Source organism: Poecilia mexicana, unplaced genomic scaffold (assembly GCF_051168715.1).
Source record: "Poecilia mexicana isolate PSO_F unplaced genomic scaffold, ASM5116871v1 scaffold_4, whole genome shotgun sequence".
Classification (NCBI taxonomy): Eukaryota; Metazoa; Chordata; class Actinopteri; order Cyprinodontiformes; family Poeciliidae; genus Poecilia; species Poecilia mexicana.
Window position 1 is genome coordinate 13443613 of NW_028263373.1, and position 24988 is coordinate 13468600.

General features: G+C 38.1%; 1 protein-coding gene across 1 annotated transcript in view; it reads left to right on the forward strand.

Moving 5' to 3' along the window:
* xpr1a (xenotropic and polytropic retrovirus receptor 1a) overlaps positions 1 to 24988 on the forward strand; it is a 65508-nt gene continuing 40520 nt past the window's right edge. Inside the window, exons 1-2 of the mRNA XM_014973409.2 lie at positions 1 to 553; positions 5632 to 5683. Coding sequence (XP_014828895.2) covers positions 485 to 553; positions 5632 to 5683 — 121 coding nt within the window. The 5' untranslated portion in view covers positions 1 to 484. The remainder of the gene's footprint in view (positions 554 to 5631; positions 5684 to 24988) is intronic.

Genomic DNA, 24988 nt, shown 5'->3' on the forward strand with positions numbered 1-24988 from the left:
AACTCTCCACACTGCAGTATAGAAAGCCTCTATAAGGACACATTTAAAAGTAAGGAGTAGATATCTGGAGTAGCAACAGTTATCCGGAGGTCCCAGTAGCGCCCGGTGCCAGAGCGCGCCCTGCTGACGCAACCACGTCAGTGCTGTTCACTGCATGGCCGTCAGCAATGTCCCCAGAACGTCCCAGGGAGGGACCGAGGAAAGTCACTGAGCCAGCCTCACATTGTGCCGCCGGGCCACCTGTTAAAGAGGAGCCGCTGTCATCGTCTTGGTCCCCGTGAAGTAGCATGCGGGACGGGATCAGCTCGGAGCGCACTGCGTGGGACGAGCCCAAAGTGAAGTGAGAAGGAGCGGAGAGAGGCGCGCTTCCGCACCGCATGTTGAGCCAGCAAGTTGCCTGACAGAACAAAAGTCGCGTCGACGGGGAAGGGGAGAGACGCTCTCGGATTTAACAGAGCTTTCCAGGGACACTTGTTTCGGCAAAATGAAATTCGCGGAGCATCTTTCGTCCCATATCACCCCAGAGTGGAGGAAACAATATCTTCGCTATGAGGTACAGTCAAATTCAAATTGCAGGCTGTTTAAAAATAAATGCATACTGGATGAGGACGCAGGCGAAGATGTATTATGTTTTAATGTCTTCAAAGAAACTAAAATATAACAAAATTATCTATTTTTTTTAAAAGCACCTTTACGTATTTTTTAAATGTATATTTACTTTTGAAGTTTATTCTTCTCTTGAGACCAATAAAAGACTGGAAAGATAGGAGATGCCCTATTGTTTATGGAGGGGGAATTGACTGCGGTTAAGAGCCAAAGGGAGCATTCAGGGTTTATTGTTGGTAGCTGAATGTAAAACACCTGAAATTAACTATTCAGCCTCTTTACCAACTGAATTCCTGATCAATATCTATTGTAGAAACATTTTTTCTTTCATTTTGGCCATTCCTAATATTGTATTTGTGCAACTATACATTTTTTTCTACATAAGCACTCTCTTTTATTTCAGATCCCAGGAATAAACCTTGAATTTTTTTGTTTGTCTAGTTGATTTATGGGGTTAGCTCACAATTTGTGCTGTAATTTGTTGCAAAATTGGCAATTTACACTACCAATTATTAATTTTTTTATCATAATATAAAAAAAAACAGAAAATCATGTCTTTTTTCTCATTTGTTATAGACATTAGTAATAATATTGTTACATTTCAGCAGTGGTAGTTAGCTCTATAATTATAAGAGTGTAATATTTTTTGTCAGAAATGTCTGCAGACATAGAAAGGTAGATCCTTGTTAATACTCATGCTCTTTGTTGAGGGATGTACAGGACTTGGGGAGCATGCTATTTTTCACAACCTACTTCTTACCGGAGAAGCTTTGGTGCAGACATGCTGCTCAGTTCCATTTAGCTGTATGAATTATAGACAAAGACCCTGTTCTCGTCACCCTGTGCAACCTACACCCCAGACTCAACAGGAACTCTCTGCGGCAGTGTTATTTTGGTAACATGCACTGGATATTAATATTAAGTTTGGAAGTCCCTTCAGTAGGCATGGAGAGCTCTCCATCTTGAGGCAAATGACATGCTGCCGTGTTCGTGTGATTAACATGTCTTTAGATAAACCCGTAAAGGCGGGAAAAAAAAGTTGATAATTTATCAAATGCAGTGGGAAAAGGTTCATCCTAAAATAAGTGCTATATTTAACAGAGTTATTAATTTATACACATGCACTCCAAGGCTGTGTAGTGTCGCTACATGTATATGGGGAAGCACACCGAGCTTGGGGACAGATGCATGGCCATACCAGCCATTTTACACCTCCAGTATTTGCCAAAGCACTCACTGACCTGAGATGGATGATGACAGATTTTTTTTTTTTTCCATTTTCCGTGCTCAAGCGTAATGTTCTTAAATGGTTAGAATTTTATGTTTACATTTATAGTGGTGTTATATTTTGGCCAAATACAACGAATACCATAATAAAATAAATGTTATAGCTGGTTCATTTAATGCACCATATAAAGACATGGGTGCGCTAGAGATTCTACTCAATCGCTTATTTAGAGCTTAAGTAAATATAGTTACTACTAGTAACCGTAGTCTATAAATATCTTGTTGAATATTTGACTCTTTTTTGTTGTAAATAGTTAAATAACAGAAATGCTCTCATGTTCATGTTCTTTGAGTTTATCTCCAGTCTAAGATGCAGACTGTGGACCTTGAAGCCTTCAGTCTTTGTCTGACCTGTAAACACCATCAGCACTTGAGTGGGTGGCAGCTCGATAGCTGCTCTGTGCTGATCATGGGCAACTCAATTAAAGTCAGTATATAAGTTCAAACAGGTAAAAACATTATTTGAGTCATTCTCAGCCATTCAGCAAATGTAGGTTATTGTTTATAAACTAGAATATCCACAGGGTGTCTGAGAGTGTGTATTCTCATGCAGAAAACATCATTTCTGTAATGTCATGCAGTTGTCAGTATTAAACGATGCACTAACGTATTGTCTCAACAGTGCAGGTGTTTATTTGACCAGGACACAATGCAGAAAAAGCGACACCTGTTCACGTAGCTGTGTCTTTGGTTGGGTGGAATATTACAGCTGTTCAGATCCAGACTGAATATAGTTGTAGGTGACATTCTGTCTCCTGTGTGCTGACATTAATTAACCCACTGCCCAGTTTTCACTCTTCATTTTTTTTGTGTGTGTGCTCTATTGTGTGGGGAAGAAAGAAAAAACATACGCGGTCTGGGTAGATTGGTCAACCCGTTTCCATGCAGATTAGAGAAATGCGGCAAAGTGAGTGTTCTGTTCTTGCAAACAATGCCTTTAGTTGGTGAGGCACTTCATTCAAACGTGGGAACATTGACAAGATGATTGAGCGATGGAATAATTAGGTGTGTGCTTTACCCTGTGGGACTGTAGGTATAAACCTGTATGCTAAGCAGCTGCTTGTTATGTAGGCACATGTCCTTCCATCCCAAGAGTTTTGTCCAGAAGGACAGTAGATGTATATTGATGAGAAAGATTTTTCCTTTAAATGCAAATCTTACAACGAAGCAATTAATTTAACCTTCTGAACAATTATTGGATTTTTTCCCCTACATTTTACATCCAATATGGAGGTGAAAACAAAAGCCAGATGTGATGACAACTGTTGAATGTACTTGTATTTTGTCTAGCGGTGGAGTCTGAAAAACACCATAAGAGATAAAGATGTAGGTATGTTTGTGTGTGGGCGAGAGAACAAGGTCTTTATATGCATTTGGCTGTTCCGTCTAATCATTCCTGAAAACCCAACGAGGAGGAGGAGAAAGCATGACTCCTGCTTACAGATTACAAACCAAATTACTGTCTCGATTTAAACTGAACATAGATGTGATTTCACTAGCTTGCTGTCTGTTCAAAGGTCAAGCATTGCACCTTGCCTTTATCTTAATTAGACTGAGTATAGTGGTTTAGGCTTCGTAACAACTACATAAATTATGTATTCTGAGCAGTAGAAATGTTATTCATATGCAGAATACTACAGTATGACCATTATGTATACAACAAGCATTGCATGGCAACTGCTGAGAGCCCCCCTCCTTTCTATACCTCCCTCCTCCCTCCCATCCTCACCTCGCCGTTCCTCCCCCACTGGGAAGACATCTGGTCCCTTACCAGACCTGCCCTCTGCACTCCTCCTCCCCTCTTTCCAGCCTCTCCTCCCATCCTCTCCACTCCTCTTAATGTACAGATCCACTTAGACACAGAGCTGCCGTTTTAAGTGATCCATTGGCTTTCTGTTTGAGCCACAGATCTCTTCAGGCCCGGAAAGGGTCACTTGCATGTGATTATATAGCTGTCTGGCACTGAAATGTGTTGGTTAGTTTAAATTCAACACATTGCGGCTTTTTAAGGATTTGTTCTGAAGATATTCATTATGAAAGCCATTCTTCTGCTTTGTGGAGGAGATTTAATCCCAGTACTTGTGCTGTATTTGTGTTTGGTTTAAGTGTGCCACATTCCTGCATGATCATCAAAGCTGATCCTCCCATAATACTTGACTTTGGTATTGTCCACAGGCTTTGCAAATAAAAACGGTAGTGTCTGCTGGATCAACTCAGTTACATTTAAAGCCACACTCACAATGCTTCTTATAACAGCCATGACCTACAGCTTAGCCCTGCAGGTTTATGTCAGATATCAGAGTTTCCCATATATCAGTTGGTAGGTGTTTTCTAGTCTTAAGCCAACCTATGACATTCCCTATATGTCTGTAGTGGAGAGTGTAATTGCTTCATCTCTTCTGCCATCATCTGTTGGACAGAGCCAGTGACTTAGAAAGACTAAACAACCTGATAAACGGTTTCAGTGACTGCTGTGGAAGCTCTGGAAATGATGGTGCAAAGAAGGATTCTTCATAAAATCTGTAAAATTATGAACAACCCTGAGCATCCTCTTAATGAGACTACTTTCAGTCAGAGGCTTCTTCAGGTTTGCTGTAATACAGACTGCTATTGGAGATCCTTCCTGCCCAGCATCCACAACAAGTCTTTGAAGAACCTGGGCTAATATGAGTTACAACAACATTTAATTTCCCTTTTGGATCAATAAAGTATTTTTGAATTTGAATTCAGAGTGCTCCAATGCTACTTAACAAAATGCTTAGTTCTTGGTGGACGCTTCAGTGTCAGAGCTTCCGTCTGCTGCCGTTTTGCGGGTGGGGGGGACATTAGTATCAGCTATCAACAAGCCTAATGCACTTTGATTCTCACCCACACATAGGATTTCCCACAGTGCTCCCTCACTGCTTTGTTGTTAAAAAAACTCAAGGATGAAGTGACAGCAGACTCTTTTATAAATAAACCTAGGTTTTGGCTCAGCACTAGAAGTTTCTCATATGGATGTACATATTTCTGCATCTTATTTAAAAAAAAAATTTTATTATGAAAGGCTGCTTGAGGGAACATATATTATTTCCTTTTTCAAATGCTTAGATCTTAAAAGCTTAGATAACTAAAACTTTCCATTTGTAAGTTATGTTACCGTCTGCTTGCTGCAAGTTTGCTGTATCTCTCATGAGGAACCTTTAAAATATGCTGAGGCTCCGTGCTTGTCCATATATGCTCCTTACAGAAGCAGTATTTTCAGTTGAGATGTCCCACAACTTTAAATACTCCTGTTTACTGTGGGGGGAAGAGTGCACTGTGTACAGTCTCAGGGTTTTGGTTACAGCAAATATGAAAGGTTCTGTGCTGATCCATAGTGATGGTTGCTTGTGTCATTATAGAAATTTAAAACATGCATTGAGTCAAATCTGTATTTATAATTGGTAAGCAGTATTTCAAATGGAACAGCAGATTGAAAACCTTTTACAAATAGTTATTAAATGATCAAATGATGTCTGTCTGATTGGATTGGACTTGAGTGACCTGAAGTGATTAAAACTGAATCTCAATTGTGTATACACTGATATAAATTCAAGGCGTTTGTCTTGTCAAGACTCTTGAGGTCGCATTTTGTGTACGAATTAAAAACTTAACTAAAACACAGAGATGTAAACCTTAAGCAAACACGAGTTCTTTCATGTTTTCTGGGTGCATGTCTGCAGCCATCCATCATTTTAACACTCATGTCTTCACCAGGCCTTCAAGGAAATGCTGTACTCGGCCCAGGACCAAGCCCCATCCATAGAAGGTAAGGACCCTTGCTGTTTGGATAAACAAACCCAAACACACAGACGGGCAGAAACACTCTCAGACACACTTACATGCCCCCTGTTTGGGCATCCCCAGAATAACAGCCCTTCATCTGCTAAAAATAAATTCAAATTACTGCTAACTTGTTGCCACACTCTACACTGTGTGACTCAACAAGACCAGAGTCAATTATTATATCATTACTGTCTGCTTTACCTTCACTTTGTTCACTGCTTAAATGAACAGATAACATCACAGGAGAAGATAGAAAACACCTGACTTGTCTTCATGGATGATTGATACAGTTAATGGATACATTTGTTCCGATGTTTATTTTATTCCAGAATTGGGGGGAAAGTGAATGTGTCTGTAGCAAATACATGTATAACTGTTAAAATATCCTATATTGTTTAGAGCCATGCACTGCAGGCCTGAGTGGCATAACAGAACTTGGGTTCAGTGCCAGCTTTGCCGAGCATTGCTGCTACCAGTGCAAAGATAAGAAAGGGCACTGGCTATAATTACTCTGTGCCGCTGGATTGCAAGAGATGTGTACTGAGGGAAAGAATTCAAACCATTTGCTTTTTATTTCAGATGGCCATTTGTGGAGGTAAGCAACTTTCTTTAGTTGCAGGGTGGATGTGTACTTTATGACGACACGGCTGCACCGGCTGTGACTGACAGAGTGTGCCAGATCCAGTAGAGAAAAAAATAGTACTTGACCTACATGTGGCAGCACAAACATGACTCCTGCCATTCTCTGTTATCTGTATTAGATAAAATTGTGCGGTTGGCTCACTTTTTCAGGTCCCCTCATAGAGCTGCAGCTCTGCTCACTGTGCAGACCTGATATGGAAGAGAGTGATGTGACTCTTTCCATGAGCAATAGAGGTGCAACATAACCTCACTGGGATGACCAAACTTTCAGTTTGTGTGAAAGCTGGAGTGTGAGCTAGCTTGATAAAATCAGTTTCAGAAATTTGCTCATTTGTTTTTTGATTGCTGCAGGTGTAAAATGAGACCTTTGGCATGCGTAATGAGAATTTCTTGATGAAATGAGATTTAAATATCACATGATTTTAAAACCTGCATTTATTTCTGGAATAGACAATTCATGCCTTGATGGTAACATATGAGGCCTGTCTATCGTTTGACTAGTGTCTCTAGGAGCTGCAGGGCAGGCTCAGTGTGCATGATAGATTATTTCCTGTCCTGTGTATAAACTGTAGTCATAGGTCAATGTTCTGTCTCTGTCAGCCTAGGATGACATACTGCGCAATTTCCTTTGAAAAAATACAGAATCAATCAGTCAACAGAGAAATGTGTCTTCAAGTCGGGTTATTATAACATTTCCAAATTTCCCCGCTCAATCAACCTGATTAATATTCATATCACACTTTTGCACAGAATGTATTTGCATAGACATTAGTATCCTTATTAGCATTTTTTGTGTTCAGGGTTTTTTTTTTTACTGTTGATTAGTGATTAACATACAACATTTTGAATTTAACAGAAGTTGAGTTGATTTTGTCCATTTTGCTAATCAATAGGATGTTTGTTTTTGGATTAGTGTATTTAATTCCTTTAAACATTCATCGTAATATCTATAAGTCTTAACTTAATGAGACACAGCAGGGTGTAAGTGTAATCCTAAGATGACAAAATTAAAGTACCAATATACTTATTCCATATGACTAATATTGCAAGATAAAATTTGTTTCTGAAGATATTAGACAATTGTCATTTGTTTTGGTATTGTCAGGGGAAACAGGCTGTAATATAAGCAACAGCAGAAACAAATAGCATTATTGAGCCCTGAGAAATACATTCTCCTGCGCCTTGGTTTTTTTCCCCTTTTCATAAGACAAATAAGATCAGCATGTGTTATTAAATATAGACTGACTGCAGCACTTTCTCTTACATTAGATTAAATTTAAAGTAGGACAAACCAGTCGATTTTCTTAATACTTTCATTCTTTTTTTTTATTTTTGTAGCAAACCAGTTTGTAACGACGGCAGCAAAAATGGGAGTTTTGAATTCAGGACTATTACATCACTAATTGTGTAGTTTAACAAAATGCATGGTGCTTGAACAGTTTAATGATCACTGTATTACATTTCTAAAATGTCCTTTGTTAGAGGAATACAAACATACCTGGTTGAGTAAAAAAAGATCATAATCCTGCTTATTTTACTTTCTACTGAAGGTAAAATTATTTAACAGAATTTCTGTCTTCCTATTTTTTTTTGTCTTTTTTCATGCTTCAGCATTTTGATATTCAGAAAGTGTATCGTTTGCCTGGGGGAGACAGTTTATTGAATTATAAGAACTTGCTCACCCACACCGTTTCTTTCCTGGACACCCTGCTGCAGCTGATTAAGATGTGAGCGGTGCAGTAGTTGGTGAGTGCTTAGCAAAGCGCATTTCAAAGCCTCCTCTATCTAAGTCTCCTTATATTGTTAACAGATTGGAAGACTAGTGATGCACAATATTAGGAAGACAATAACAACCATCACTGCAGTGAGCGTGTGCAGGAATACAAAGCAGGAAACCAGACCCAAGTAGTGTTCTGTTAACCACTGCATTTAAAATAATTAAATTATAATATCTGTTTTAAATTACTTCATGACCCTTTATCCCTCAAGTCTTTATTCTTAATGACCCCATTTTCTTTGGTCCATGTATAACTGTAATTAAAGCACACCTGTCATGTTTTGAGTGCCAGTGGAAAACAGAGAACAGCTGGTGCCCAGTCTTCTATCCGTTGGAATGAGCTAAGCCAGTTCAATCACCCAGATTATTACGGAGATAAAAGTGCTATGATATTATATGCAAAGCTTTAAGATGGATCTGCATTCTGTAAAGGTGTGAAGTAGTATCTGGAGCAATGCTCAGATTTATGTTGTGTTTTGGTATTGAAGCCATTCATTTTGTGCTTCATTCATGTGTTCATTCACTGAGTCTTTGTTTCTACCACCACCCTCTTAATGGCCAGTGCATTGTTTTGATGTTATCTGTGCAGGGCTGTGCTGCTTTGCTGAGCAGTGGATTTGATTATTATTGATGGTGCTGGTTTATGCACAGTGAAAGTGAGCTTAATTCTCAGTGTTGCTATAGTAGGGTGCCAATTATTAACATGGACATCCACATTTTTAGCCTGTAAATGATTTTCCAGTCTTTATCCCATGATTGATGACCATGTAAGCCACAACCAGGAAAACAGTATACCTCAAACTATTATTAACTTGTTTTGAGTCGTATGAAATATTTGACATGTAGGGAGTGTCCACACAGCTGCACATCTGTAAAATAGCAACACAGCAACATTTAACAAGCAAAGCTTGATATAGTTGCTTTCGTTGTGTCTTAAAGAAGTTCCTACCTTTTTCCTAAAGGTAGGAAAAATTAAACAAACAACAGGAAGGGTTGTCTTCCCATGGGGACAGAAGTACAGATGAATAAAACCACTCATCAGGTGAGAACAAATCGACCTCAGAGTCAGACGTTCATCGCTCCATCTTGGACACCTGTTCCATCAAAGCCATCAAAGCTTCCTGCACTGCAACTTGTTTTTGTTCTCTCAACTCCCATAAATGTATAGTTCCTCTCTCTGGCTGTGAGAGGAATGATAGAACATTTTGCTGCTTTTAAAAGCATGACTTGTCTTAACAAATTCTTGGTATATCTTGATTTACTTGGTATGTTATTACTTGGCTTCTGCCTTTTTGGCACTGTCTGTCAAGCTTTAAACTCTAAACAGAAAAGTCAGCCACCACACTCAAGCCTACAGCCTGGCCACTTTGACCAGGTGCCAATCTAAACCATTTCCTAAGGGATATTTTTGTGTTTGTGTCTGGACCTTTTATGCCTAGTCAAAGCACCAGCATGAGCAATGAATGTAAATCATGGTAGCCGTTTTCTTATGTGGCTGTCCATGGTGTTTGCTCGCTCGCCATTTTGTCTGCTGTTTTCACACCCATGATGAGGGGATAGTTGAAAAGCTGCTTGGCCGTATAATACAGAGCTGATTGTTATTCTGCATGCGTACATGTGTGAACAGCCGCTGTTATTACTGTTCTTGTTCTTTGTTGCCGTCGTCCTGCGCCCCATGTGGAAAATTACATTCCAATTTATGTGATAATTTTTTTTTGAGCTTCAAAAAACTTTTTTTTTTGCTCAGATGTACATTTAGAAATACTGATGCGTAATTTCTCGTTCTTTTAACTCTTTGTGTCAAAAATGAATTTTATCCATTTAAGATGAAGACAAAGTGCACATAGTTGCATTAGTACATCCAAGATCCCCGGAAATAAGCCTAGTTGAAGAAAAAAATTGCACATTTCAACCAAAACAGACCAGGATCATGTTTGCGTCTGGAGTTGAATTATGAATGAATAAATATTTTCAGGTTCCCTAAACCTAGCACTTGAGATAAAGCATACACACATCTCTGTTGTTATACATACAGATAAACCCTGGCAGGTTTTCCAGAGGTCAGCCAGTCAGTGAGATAAAAACCAGAACTGGAAGGGGGACATATGGACATGCAGACAGACAGGTAGACAGGCAGAGGAGGGGGTGGTGGGACAGTAGTTTGGCAGCCATGGTCTCCCCCCAGCTGCATTATTGATAGCTTCTTTGACAAGCTGCTGCTCATGCTCACCTCAAGCACTAACTGGTGGGTTTTTGTGGGGGTTGGTTCCATGTGTGGTTCTTAATCACGGTGCCACCCAAGTCAATATAGTCAGAATGAATCAGTCTAAATCCACAGAATGCTGTCTTATATGGCTCAAAAAGCAAGTAAACTTAAGCTCCTAGGCCAGTTTTGAGCTATGGAAGTTATATACTAGTCATTTGATGAAGTCTCAAAAGGGAAAAGATGCAGCAGGATCTGGGTCAATACAAATCTAGGATTGCTTTTCCAAGGTCAGGGACTCATTGAACTGAGGTAACGAGCAATGATAAAGGTATTGAGTAAGAGCGTAATGAAGAAAGAGTGAGAACAGTCTGGGCTTTGTGCTTGCCTTGATGGGTATAAAAATAATAATGGTATCCATTTAAAAATAAAGGACATTGATAGCAATTGTCAGGATTTTGTGTGGATCAGGAAAATGAGACAGAAACTGAAGGAAAGGAAGCAAAATCCTTTGCACAGCAGAGAGACAGACTGAGTGGGAGGTCTCTGGGCACATCTCCAATGCATGTTGCCCTGCATTAGCACTATAGCCATCCCGCAAGAAGACGGTGAGAGAAAAAGAACCTCGGCAGATGAAAGTCTTCTATCTGTCCATCCATTATTCATCGATGAATTAGATCGTGCATGAATGAAGTTGAGGAGGAGAGAGGAGGAGAAAGAGTAACTGAGGAGAAAAGGATTGGGTTTGTTTAGATAAGATCATAATGTTAAATATTAAACGATTTTTAAAAAAAATGACTTTTTTTTTTTAGATGTGAGGGTTTCTACCAAAAAGAGCAGGTTGCTGAGAGGAGGACACATGAAAGAATGATCATGATGTGGTGTATTCTGGAAAGGCATTGGGTGAGGGACCGAGGTGAAGGAAAGGGTAATGATGCTCAAAGGAGTAGAGGTCGTTATAAACCTTTACACCTCCTAAGCAGAACTATGAGGGTTTCTAAGGCTCATCATGGGTCCTGCACTCATGGCTGTCCCCAGTTAGCACTTTATGTAGACATTCAGGACATCTGCACTTCTCTGACTGAATGCTGGAGGGAATAAACAGAGAAGTGCAAATGGAAATGCTTTTCCAACTATTTTCCACATACTATTAGACTGCAGTTGTCATCTCTTCAGCCACAAAGACAGAAGGTGCAGAAGTGCTCAAAGAGATGTAAAAAAAAAATCTGTCCATCCATTTCTATACCTCCTTGTCCTTGCAGGTGCAAGGGGAGCTGGCGCCTATCTCCAGCTATAATTGAACCTTGAACAGGTCATTAGAGCAACACAGAAACACACACAGGACTGACTTGGTACATATGCTGTAATAGCGCTTATATCTTTTTATGAAGTATTTTCTTTGTTCCAATAGGAACACAATTCTATAAATGTGAAATAAAATTAAAATACAGATTATTGGATTTGGCTGCCATGTAGCCCAGTTGGGATCAGGTATTTGAAGCACCAGTGATCTCAGCAATCTCATGCATGGTAGGCATGTGAATATAATTAGATCTGTTGTTGTTGATTATTTTTCATGTTTTAGCACTTCCAGAGCCTGCAAACTGTAAGGTAACCACAGTTATTAGATAAGTTGTTTCATTAATCAAATGTTAAGAATCTTAATTGACAGCTTTGGCTGCCAGCCAACAGGTCAGCAGCCTCTGCAGGACGGAAGCTTGTGAATTTATTGTAGCAATTAAAACAATGTGCTGAAAACGAATTTACAGCTTTGGGTGTCATGTACACTACTCACATCACATCTGTGTTTTAACAGACCAGATGAATGGTTAATAGAAAATAATGCAAAACAGGAGATAATGATAGAAAATACACACTCATGACTTTGTATTTCTTTATCTTTGGTTTGGTGTTTTCACATCCAGTGTGTCTTTGCTCTATGCCACGCTCACATACAACTTGATAAAATAGGTTTTCACATACATGCGTTTAGTGCTACTCACGCTCACAGAGGTAGCTGCTCTATGCAGAGGGAGTGGGTGTGATTGTGAACCACGGGTGATGACAAGAGCGCCATATGCTGATGTATTTTTATTTTTTATAGTGCTCTATAAAGAGGAAAACCACTTACTTGTTTTTTTTTCTACAAATGTTCTGAGAATAGTAGAAAATCTTAATTTATATACATTAAATTATATGTATATAATTTAATATATACATATATTAAATTTTATACATAATTTAATATGTATATTAAATTATGTATATAATTTAATATATACATGAAATTATATATATATATATTATATAAAGTCCAGGATTAACAAAGTCTAATCCTGGACTTTGTTATTTTTACATTTCTCAGCTCATTTTACCTGTTTTGATTAAAAAAGTTGCGTTTCTCATGAAGCATGCTGGCCGTATGGTTTAATTTATTCTTTATGTGTTATTAGGTGATTACTGTCTCTGGAGAGAACTTGTTTCAGACTGGCTCAAAGGCATGAAAACTTGGTTATGCTGGAACATCGCATTGCTCTCTTTTTTCATCTTTATAAAGCAGTATTGCCGCTCAGATGATTATTGGGCATATTACAGGTGTCACCGCCCCCAACTGACAACTATTACCCTGTTTTCAAAATTATTACAATGACCTTTCCTTATCTACTGATGATTACTGCACAGTTATTATATTTTAACGAGATTGACCTCTTGAAAGTCAAGGGTACACAAGATGAATGCATGCTTGATTATTGGGCTTTGAAGGTGGCATCCAGTTCCTTGCAAAAGTATTCATATCGCTTGAGATTTTCCTCATTTTCTCACCTTACAACCCAAACCTCAATGTATCTTATTAGGATTGTATGTGATGCATCCACACAAAGTAGTGCATAATTGTAAAGTGGAGGGAAAATTATACTTACTTTAAAAGCCTTTTGTCTTAGACTTCTAAATAAAACCCACAAGTTTTTTTTTCTATCAATTAAAATTTTGATAAGAAAAATAAAAAAAAAAACATTGAATTTTGCAGAAGAAAATGTTCAGCAAGTGTGACTACTTTTTTAGGGCAATGGTTTTGTCATTCTTCTGGATTTAATGCTACTTTATTTTATTCTTTTCTGCCCCTGAGATGAACGAAGAGACGTTCCAAAAGGACCCAAAGTCAGTGGGAAGTGAGGGAGAGTAGAGGATTCTAGAATGAAAAGAAAAAAAAGAAAGGTGACATTGGTGATAATTGAAGGAAAAGAAGCTAAATCCTGAGGGAGCCTCTATTCTGAGATGTTACATCTACTTGTATAAAATATGTGAAAAAATGAAAGCACAGGAAGAGCCTGTCAGGAAGGAGTTTGATCAATTTTGATTCCTTTTATGTTATCACTCTTTTCCATTTTTGTCAGTACTGTAATTTAGCTTTAACTTGTATGAGGAGTAGGGTTTTATTCAGCGAGTAGAAAATTATTAGTCTAGATTTATTTCTTCTCTTATTTACCCTGCATCATCTTATAATCCTGAGACCAGAGGAGAGAGATCAATAATTCACAACTATTGTTTCCCCCCGGACAGCCTGTCTGTCTTTATATTAAATGATGAATTATTAACAATGTGTGAGATGGGAAATCTGCTGAATTTCCCTCCTGATGCCCATGAAATTAAAAAAAAATTTGCTCTGGCACTCAGAGGCAGCCATAAGATCACAACAAGGAAGTTTTTTAGTTTTATGTTGTATCAGGGACAGGTGGTGGTGTTAGACACTGAAAGAAACACCATGAAATCATTCCTTAAATCTCACCAACATGTGTTGAGATTTGTGCAGCTCTTCTTAAAATCATCATGTCAGACCCTAAGCAGACCAGTGATCTGATGCATATTTTATATTTCATTGTTTGAAAAAAATGTAATCTGCAGTCTGCCTTCTTGATTATGCGCAGACCTCTGACAATCAAGCATGTTTGTATCTGTTGGTATGTTCGTTGACTTGCATAGAAATAGTCTCAGCAGCAGCTGCATCATTACAGAGACATGAGTCCTGAGCAGTTTTTCAACAGAAACAACTGTTTGTGTCTGTTTTGCATTTTGTCTTCAGGCCTCTTCTCGACAAGTGCCATCTGATAATTAGGCCCCCTAATCACACTATTAATATGCAGCTCAATTGAGCAGAGTACAGCTTATTGTTCCCCTGATAGGGTAATAGCAGACATTTAATATAAAATGACTACTGAAGATTTGTTTTTTAGGGTTTTGTCTGACAATTAATTTTTTTTTTTTTTTTTTGTGGACTGGGGTAAATTGTAACATTGTTAATCTCTAAAGAATTTCCTTTTATTGCAGCTTGCAAATGGCATTGTGAAATTATAAAAGTGTTCATAGGGGAGGTAGTGGGATTGTGTATGTTTTAAAATCACAAAAAAAAAATCTCAACCCTAATGTCGCTACTGTTGTGTTGACAGAGAGCTGTGTCTAACTTTTTCTCTTATAGTTACCATGGCGCCACAGAAAGAGCCTGGAATCATTTGAGCCTCATTTAGTCCCCGTGACATTCAGGTTTCAAACACAATAAAGCCAGAACATGCAACTAAAGGGCTTGAGTGGTGTTGTGCATTATAATGGTCTCTAGTGAATTCATAGTGGTCCCTCCTGAAAACTCTGAAAAAACCCCACAGAAAATAGGAAAAAATCTGAATAAAAACTGATACAAGCAATGTAACTAGAATTGGTTGTGAAAAAGTTCAGTATTTTTTGTCACTGATTTCAGAACTTGCTTGGGCCTCCTCTTGCAGGAATTACTGCATCCATGCAGTGTGGGATAGAGGAGCTCAGGCTGTGGTTCTGCTGATGAGTTTTAAAAGGCCAGGTTACTTGGATAGCAGCCTTCAGCTCATCTGCATTTTTGCGTCTGTTGTTTCTCATCTTCCTCTTAACAACCCCATAGAGCCTCTATATGGGTCAGGCTTGGCCAGATTGTTGGCCAATCAAGCACAGTAACCACCATTGAACCAGCTTTTGATCTCTTTGATAGAGTGGGCATCCTGGTATATGGCTGCATTGATTGTGGATTTTAGAAAACACAGTGGATGAATGAGCACCCAATCATCACTGACTGTGGAAACTACCTATTGGACGTCAAACAACGTGGATTCTGTGCCTCTCCATTTCATAGCCTAGTGTACCAATTGCCTACATTTCTTATGGCAGATTCCTTCATTTCCCACAATCCAAATGGATACTAGCGAGTTTGATGAGGTAGTTGGGCGCCCAGCCCCATTTCTTCTCCATCAGCCACTGCGTAACTGTCAGTGCGACACAGAGAGCGGCAGTCACGCTGTGCGTCCTCGTGACCACTTGTACCTACTCCCAATCTTATCAGCTTGTTGTTGCATTCAAAACAGTTTGATGTGAACTCTGTTTCCTACCGGGCAGTTTAATGTGCAACACGAGTATGCGATTGCAAAAACTGACCTTTGCACAGATGTGTCTGACGCATGTCCGCCTTGAGTATGGGCAGACCTGTGCGGAGTGAAGTTCACCTGAGTATGTGGGAGTCTTAAGTCTGCAAGGAGTATACATAATTTTTGACTAACTTTATGTGCTGCATATCATGTTTGTGTGTATATCACATGTTAATAAGGGGCAGACACAATCCTCAAGGATTGGATCCATGCACAGAAAAAATAAAAACGATGTCTAGGTATTATTTGCTGCAGGGGTCTAGGAGGTTTTCAGGAAGGGCAAACACACACACACACACACACGCACACACACACACACACACACACACACACACACACACACACACACACTTGTACAAGCACACATACAGATCTATCACTCTGATACCGCTGCAGGATTCAGCCATGACTATGTGGTTATTTTATGAATGTGATGAGTGGGAATTCAATTCCCAAGTGCTCACTGATGTTAGATCCTGTCTGCCTCTTTTGATACACACATTTAGTGAGCAGCTACTCCATGCTGATCAGTGGCATACACACAGTGTGAAAGAATCTCACATATATGCATCACACACGTTACATGCAATACCACATGCATGCATACTCTGGACAGCATGCTTAAGAATCAAGCCATGTGCCTCATGTGTTTTCTAAACACCATCTTTAGAGCGTACGCTGCACTGCCCAGGTTTACAATAACATTTATTGGGTCTTTAAAGAGAAGGGAGATCATGAAGTTTCTGGGTCAGCAAAAGGACCATAAAACACTGATTGCTAATCAAAAGTTTGCATTCTTAGTAAACTGAATAGTTTCTATTTGTTATATTGACAGTAGATTTTTTTTTCTTTAATGAATGGTGATTGAGGTTAAGTATGACATTCATTCCCCCTTTCTATACCTACTGGAGCATGCATGTACAGAAAGGTACTCAGACTGTTTCTAATGTGCTAAATAGTTTTGTATTTTTTATCTGTCATTGTTTTGGGAAAAAAGTAAACAAGGTGCTTCCTGCTCTTCTAAATCATGTTAATGATATGACACTGAAGCACCCCAAGGTCAGTGCCCACCTAATCAGATTGAGTCAGGAAATTGCTCCTAATCTAATAACATTAAGTATTGGATTCCTTCCTGCTTCCCAGGACTGTAAAGGTAAAATGGGCAGTATGACGGAGCATTTATGAATTAAGAGTTAACATTACAATGCAAAAACGGAAACAGAACTTCAATGCAGAAAGATGGTCTACAAAACTGAATTAAAAATTGATGGTACTACTTTCTGCAGCATGCATTATTCACTTTGCCTTTGTTTATGCTGATGGCCCAGATGAGTTTCTGCATGTATTGAGAATAATATCAAAGTCAAATGTTAAATGTCACAACTATTCAAAAACAAATATTTTGAATAGGTTTCCTACCATTTTGGGGAAAAGGTTTGACTGGTCATAAATAGTTTATAATAGGAGCAGGAGTGACAGCATGGGGAAAGAGGTGGTATAAAGGGGGTTTATTATTATTTTAAAATAAAGACAAAATTATAGCTCGTGGTACTTTATGATGTCCTCAGCATCCAAATTAAGGGATTGGTGTTACTAGGATTTCTAAAACAGTAGATTCCCTGTGAATTCTTTAGGACAGGAATGTCCAAAGTGTGGCCCAGTAGGACCTGATCATAATTCAAGAATGATTGTTACAGCGTTTGAAGCTAATAGAGACAATTTAGAAGTTTTTTTGTGTGTATTTGTGTTATTCATTGTTTATGAATCCTGCTTTTTGATTTGACTTTCTTTTCATAGTAAATACGATCACTATTCAGCCCTCAAGAGCACCGTTTACAAAATAATACATTGTGTGGGAGTCTTTTGTTGACTTGTCAATAGTTTTTGTATCTTATGCTTTGAATGAGTTGGTGCCTGGTAAGCAGGACGGTTTGTAAGGAAGAGAATTTAAGCACGTTGTTTTATATTGAGATCTCTCTAACTATAAACATTTAACAAAGCTTAGTACATTCAAATAATGCATTAAGTTTGAAAACCACTGAGTAAAGCATGATTTGAAACGGAGTGGTTGTGCTGTATTAAGAAAGACTATACTAGACACCCAATAGTACTTCTTTATTTTTGAGGTTTTTTTTCTTTCATGTCATTTTCAACTCGTAATATTTATTTTCTGTGTTTACAACAATCACTTTTTTTTTTCCTGTGTTTTGTATCCGACAGTTTCCTTGCCTCAACTGTTTCCCCATTACTTCCTTAGTCATTCACTAAGTCTATTTACATTGTCATCAGTGGGACTTTACACTTAAAACTGGACTTTGCTGATAGTAAAATGGATTCGAGGTGACCTTGGCAGGTGGGCCAGCCCTGCCTGACGGAGGATTTTTCAGATTGGACAAAATGTGTTCATAGGAAACGGCCTTGTTTCATCTAGATTTATCCTCTAGCTTTTAAATAGCTGCCATGTTACAGAAATATGTCTGTGTGAGAATATATCAGTGTGTATGTGCAACTCTTATCGAGAAACTGCAGCTGCTGTTGGGAAAGTGGCATGGTGACTGGGAGGGACATCTTTATACAACGTTCACACACCTTGGTTTAATTACACCAAGCTGACCAGACATACACACCTAAACAATTATGAATAGTGTCCACATTTTACATTTACTCTCATATGAAGAGCATTAAGAAAACGACATTGTTCAGCTTGCAACTAGTAACCTTTATTTTGTCATCAAGATATTTTCACCACTCTCCTTCTCTGCTGCTACAATCTAAAAGGGCTTGGGCATCAAAGGAAGTAACCAACTGGGCAAATGTATTATTGGAATGCGTAGTGTGAATGCATTTCACTTGAGACATATTAATCTCCTCACTTTTTCATCCAGGCAACCCTTTACAGTTGTGATGTTGCACATCTTGTGATTTTATGTGTTGTGTTCCTCCCTCCTAAGCATAAGGAAATGAAGGATCGTTTCCCCTCACATGTTTGAAGAAATTTTGTTTTTTATTCAATCCCCTTCTAAAACATGTGGTGAGGAATTCAGTGTTCTGCTTTATTGTGACTGGTATGTTACTTTTCTGTGGCATTGCTGTGTCATTTAATTATAATTTCCTTGTAAAACTAAGAATTTAAATTCTTAGTTAGCTAATCAAGCAGTAAAGGACCCTATCAGATTTATTTACAGTTTCCTACAGTGCTTAGTATATACTGTGAGATTCAACAATGATGTTATTGGGTCATTGCTACAATGTTTCAGTTGCAGTTTCATCGATTGTGTTGGAGTGGTGCACGTGTGTTACATGACATGAGAAAATTGCAGTACAGCAGCATATCTAAAATATCGGTGGTAGAAAAACGATGCATATGTTACATGTTACAATGTCAAATTTATTAAAAGCTGATATTGCATTATGTTACTGTCACACATGTTTCCTACACCATTTAAGCAAAAGGCAGATAGGCAATAGTGTGACGGGAATATAATGTTAGTTCCCTGACTCTTTCTGTTATTGGCATAGCCACCCTGTAGGGAAACGGACAGCAGATTTAATCTACAGCTGCTGTGCACTCTCTCAGCATTTGTCATGGTTATAGTAGAAAAGCTTGTTCTCTTGTTCTGCTTAGATTAATGACCTCAGTTTGGACTATTGACACAACACTTATCTGTTTTTATGAGTCCTGTGGCTTCTGTCTATAAACCCCAGTGACACAGGAGCTCACACACTAATAATAGTGTAAGTGAACACTCACAAACACACACACACCTGGCTGAGACCCACATACATTTCTTCCAATTATTTCTTCTGTGTGTCTAAAACAATGTTTTTACCCCAGTCCTGATAGATCTGAGCCTAAGCTACAGCAATAAGCAGAGCCGGTATTTTATACAGCAGATCCTCTAAATCTTAACAAAGCATATTGTCTTTTGATTATTTAATATAAATAATAGGAGGAATTTTAAAGGAGTCAACTTTTTTTAGAGGTATTGTTTGTTCTCTTTTGTGTTTGGCATAAATGATGAACAGTAAAAATCTGGAGTATACAATTTTGAAGAAGTTATATTTGTTTCATAAAGGTGTGTTTTAGATTAAAGTGAAAACATATTCTGTTTTTTTAGATGGTTTGACATTTGTTTTTTTAGAATACAATTTTGCTCTTGATTTTGACCCAAACTCTAAAAAAAAGTTAAATCTTAAACCTTAGCATGTTATTGACATCAACCAAGATGATACAAATATATAATTTATTCCTATACTCTTGTTGTCCTGTTATTATGAATAAATTAATTCAAAATATGTCTGCACAATCTCACTAGAGTCCACCAGGAGTCCATTCGGAGTAAAAATTGGAAACCTTTTCAGAGAAAAGAGGAAAACAAATGTAGAACAATACTGCAGTTACAAACATATTTCCCAACGTGTGTACTTGTAATATTTGTATTGTTTTGCAGCTATGTTGAAGATAAGAGACAGAGAGAATGAGAAAAAGCAGATGCATTGTCCCTGAAGGCTCTACTTCCTCTGTACCTACAGGATCAAACACAAAGAGAGAACTGAGCATCACAGGAAATGTCAGCCACAGTTAGGATAACAGATTGCCCTGCCAAACTTATGTCTGTCAGAGAGAGGGAGCCGATGCTTGTAGACAGTGGAGAAGAAAGTAACTGTGTTGAACACAAACTGGTTCAAACACAAACCGTGTAACATTTATTATCGTTACATGCACAAATACAAACCAAACTAAGGAAAGTGATGTTTTACTCTGGAGAGACTCGTGGTTAAATCTTTCAGATCTAGATTAAGCTTAAATGCAGGTTGCAGCATATTGCTATATAGTCAAGCTGCATAATATATCGAATCACAAATGTTAGCGCAGTTTCAATGTATCCAGTGTCCTAATTGTAAAAGCTCCTTCAATGCAATATTTGGTGGCAATGAAAGCTCTGCTACCCTTTATTATATTTGTTACAGATTTTAGTGACAAAGATGATAAAGCTCAAGGAAGTGATAGGGCTAATGTGATGATGGAAATAAGAGAAAGACGGGGAAATGTGAGTTAATCACCATCAGTATTGTACGGTCATCATAATACTCAACAATAATATTCCAACTTTATCTTTCTAATATGTTGCAGCCCTGTGGCATATCCATGTGTTAAAAGACATAAAATATTCTAATATTTTAAAATAACAGTTTAATAGCAGAGTTTAAATATTATTGTTTAGCACAAAACTGTGGGTACTTAATCACTGTAGAAAAAGGTTCTGTAATTAATGCTTCATACACAGATTCATTTAGTCTCCTAGCACCTTTAGAGGTACTCTGTTGAGAGTTGTAAGTACTTAGATCTGCTAACAATCAGGTGTATAATGAGTTAGTTGGATGTGATAATTGTGCCCTGTTGAACAGCGGCTGCTTGACACCAGTTATGATTGGCTAAAGTGGAAATTGAGGCTTGCGATTGGTTAGTTGTGGCTAGACTTGGATACAGGCTACTGACGCTTGCTGCCCAGTTGCCTGGAAACAGCCATCCCTCTCTGTGTTAGTGGCCTTGGCAAAATGACAGACAGCATAAATGCTCTGCAGAGGAATGTGTCAATCTGTTGATTCTGCTGAAGATTTCTTTATCAGTCTGTGCTGTGGATATGTGCCATTCCATGAATCACATCTTTTTTTCCCTCATGTTCAGTGTTGTGGTTTAAAGAAAAAAAAAATACAGTTCAGTGATGAGAAAACACAACAGTGAACCAATAAGAATACAATTTTTTGTAGTAGTAATGATTTTAATTCCAGCATCAGTTTCTTTTTTCTGTGACAAGTGGGCTAATAATAGAGAATTTTTTTTTCTCCTTGACTAAAGGCATTACAAACTCACAACCTTTTTGCTTTCTACTTATTCTCCAAGGATTCTAAACAATTTTGTTCTTTGAGCTGTTTCGATGTCAGGGTCTTTAGCTTCCATATTTTTATTGTAATACAGCCTCCACTTTGAACAATGCTGCTTCTGCAGTTGTCAGGAAATGGAAAGTCACAAACATCTTCAGACTCACATTCTTGAATTAAATTTTTAGTGCTGGAATTGAGAAACTTTACTTTCATGGCTGTCAGTTAACTTATTTAACTTAAAAAGTCCAAGCAGTTTTTGTTTTTTGCCAGTACAAACATGAAAATACTGCATGAAAATATTATATTTGGTTGGATAGATTTAGATTTATTTCCCTGACCTGACATAGATTTTAGTAACTGAGGTAAGAAAGAAAAGAAAGACAGACAGACAGACAGACAGACAGACAGACAGACAGACAGACAGACAGAATGTGGATATAGTGTAGTTGTCATCAGCACTACAATACTTACAATATTGCAATTCAATATTGTACAACTCTAGTGAGCCTGTAAACTTTAGGGTCATATAAGGACCTAAAGGATGCAGCAGGTGGCACAGCTAAACTTATATTGTTGCTAAATTATAAAAACATTGTTACTAGTTGCAGTCAAACAAATCTATAGTCTCTGTTAGTGTTAGATGTACAAATTGACTAATTAAAAATAAATATTGGAAATGATTTGTAAATTTTAGTCCCTCTGTCCTTAGTTGACTCAATCTAAGTCACGCCACTCTGTTTTGGAAATAGAAGTCACTCCATGCCAACGTGACCTCTTACGTCAGACAGTATAAATAATGGAAAGGAAAAGGTAGAACTAAATCTGAAATTACTTCTGTTTTGCAAGCACTGTTTAAGTTGAGACTTCAAACTGCTGAAACCTGTCAGCCTGCATTGTGGCATGTAAGCACATATTGGTGTCATCATGTCTGAGTCTGCTGTGTTGAAGCTCCCCACCATTTGTAGAAACATAATCAGAGTGACTATTTTCAAACCACATCTCTTTCAGGCGGCTTATTAAATCAATGAGACAGCAAAAAAGTTTTCATCTGAGATCATCCAAACAGAATAAGGACACCAGGACTATATTAAAAGTTAAAGACCTGCATGAGCTTTCAGACCTGAGATCATTATCTCTTTAAACTATGCATACTCTGGCTGGACTCCAGACTGTGGGCCCAACAGACTGCCTACTAATTTGTTATTCTTGGTGGCCAGACATAAAAACTCATGACTGCACATTCTCCTGTACACTTGTGGTCTGTTTTTGTTTGTGTCCCAGTTCCTGCCACCTCACTACAGTCGGCGTGTGTGTGTGCCCTCCAAGGAAGGCATTGGTTTTTCTCTCCGAGTGCTTGGCCACAGATTGCTGCCACACTGTGTGTGTTTCTTATGCTACTGATTTGTATTGCAGTCACATTGCTGTTCTGCAACAATCATCAGATGCTCTTCAGTTCTTTACAGACTTATTTCTAACTTAAAAATAGAGAGATTTTACAAGACTTTGAGACTAAAAGACGTGTTATAATTCTGACATAGAAAGACACAGAGATTGATGTGAGAGATCCACTGTTATTTATGTGCAAATACACAAAGTTAATTAGCCCATTAAACCTAATACACTCAGCGGTCAGCAGAGTGGCCGCTGGAGCATAAACAGGCCTACAACAGATGGTCCTTCTTAGCTGAACTCGAGTTAATAACTTCATTAGGACTTCTCTGAGAGCCAATTGAACACCTTTGTGCTTCACACCTGTTTACATATTTTGTGTCAATGAATGTGTTTTAGTTTCCTGCATATACAACTAAACCTTCCTGCACTTTGGCCTTTATGGGGGAAAAAAGCCTGAAGGCCTCAGCCTCTGGTGTTGACATTGCTGTTGCTACCTCCGTTACCTTAGCCACTCCCTCGCTGATTGTCTCTGAAGGCCACTGACACGCTCCCGTTGAACCCTTTCCTCAGTTGCCTTGACAACTGTTCTCTCACTGGGCGGGGTACCACTCACTTTCCCAGTGATGGCGCGATAAGTGCTACAATTATGTAAATTCTGTCGAAACGAAAGTGTTTTTGCAGATCAATCATTGCAAGCTGAACAGCTCCAAACTCAATGCTTTCAGCGCTTAAGTTCTATTGATAATAATCCGTCCTGCTTTGTTGAAGAATGGCCTGCCTCCACTTCTGTCCTTATGTTTTCTATAGTTTTAAATTTTGTAATGATTTTGGAAAAATTGTGACGGTTTAACAAAAAAAAAAAAAGATACAATTTTTAAGTTTTGAATGGAAATGGAAATATTTTTGAATCTCCTACTTCTGTTCCACAATCTCTCTCTGCTCTTTAAAACTTTACAACCAAGTGACAGTGTTGGTAGAGATATAGTTTTTGTTGGCTGTGCATGTGTTTTTGTTCTTTTTGAGAGAAATCTTGCCCTCTGGTTCAGCTGCAGCATAGCTCCTCTGAGGCACCTTCTTAGGGCTTACAGAGGCTGTACAGATTTGGCACCGACTCTCCCAGTGTAAGAAGTCTCAGTGTTTCCCTGGAGAGCAAAAGCTTGCATCCTGATTTAGTGTTGACATTCTTCTTTCTGTTGTCTCTGTAGCTTTGCTTCTGTTTGAATCAAGGCTGAGGTTAGCTTTGCAGGGCAACATATTTTTGAAGCCCTACTTTATTTGACTCAAAGCTAAATATGTTTGTTTCTTGTCTGTCCATCTGTCCATCCATCCAGCGATTGTCCAACATGCTCATATTTGCAGGGTTTTGAGGAGGGCATGTTCATTTTTTAATATTAAATATTTATAGAAAATGGTACCAAAAGTGAAAGGGCTGATAAATTAATATGAAAGGAAACATTTATAAATATTTACCTTCAGACATTGCCAAGGCATAATAAAATTGTACATCAGAGATTATTATTTTGTGTGATATTTAACAAAAGATAACAAAGTTAATGTCACCTGTATAATAATGCAGGTAAGTTGTGGCCTTTTTGATGCAGCAGCTCTCCATTAATTAGTTTCCCTATTTTTTTTTTATAGCTCTATGTGCTTTTATAATAATAACTTGGTTTCATTTTTAAAAACGTCCTTATAGGGTGTGTAATGTATTACTATTTTAAATTATGGTTAACTAACTTGGAATAAGAAAAGAAAGTTAATCTTTTTGACAGTTGTACAGAGGGTGAAATACTGTTTTTTCTTCTGCAATGTGTGAATCAAGTTGATGTTTAAATTAAACAAGAGTTTATGAGTATATCCATAAGGCAGACTTTTGAGAATGCACCTGTTACTTAAAAGAAGGAGCAACATTTTTACAAATGCTCATGAATATACAATTAGACT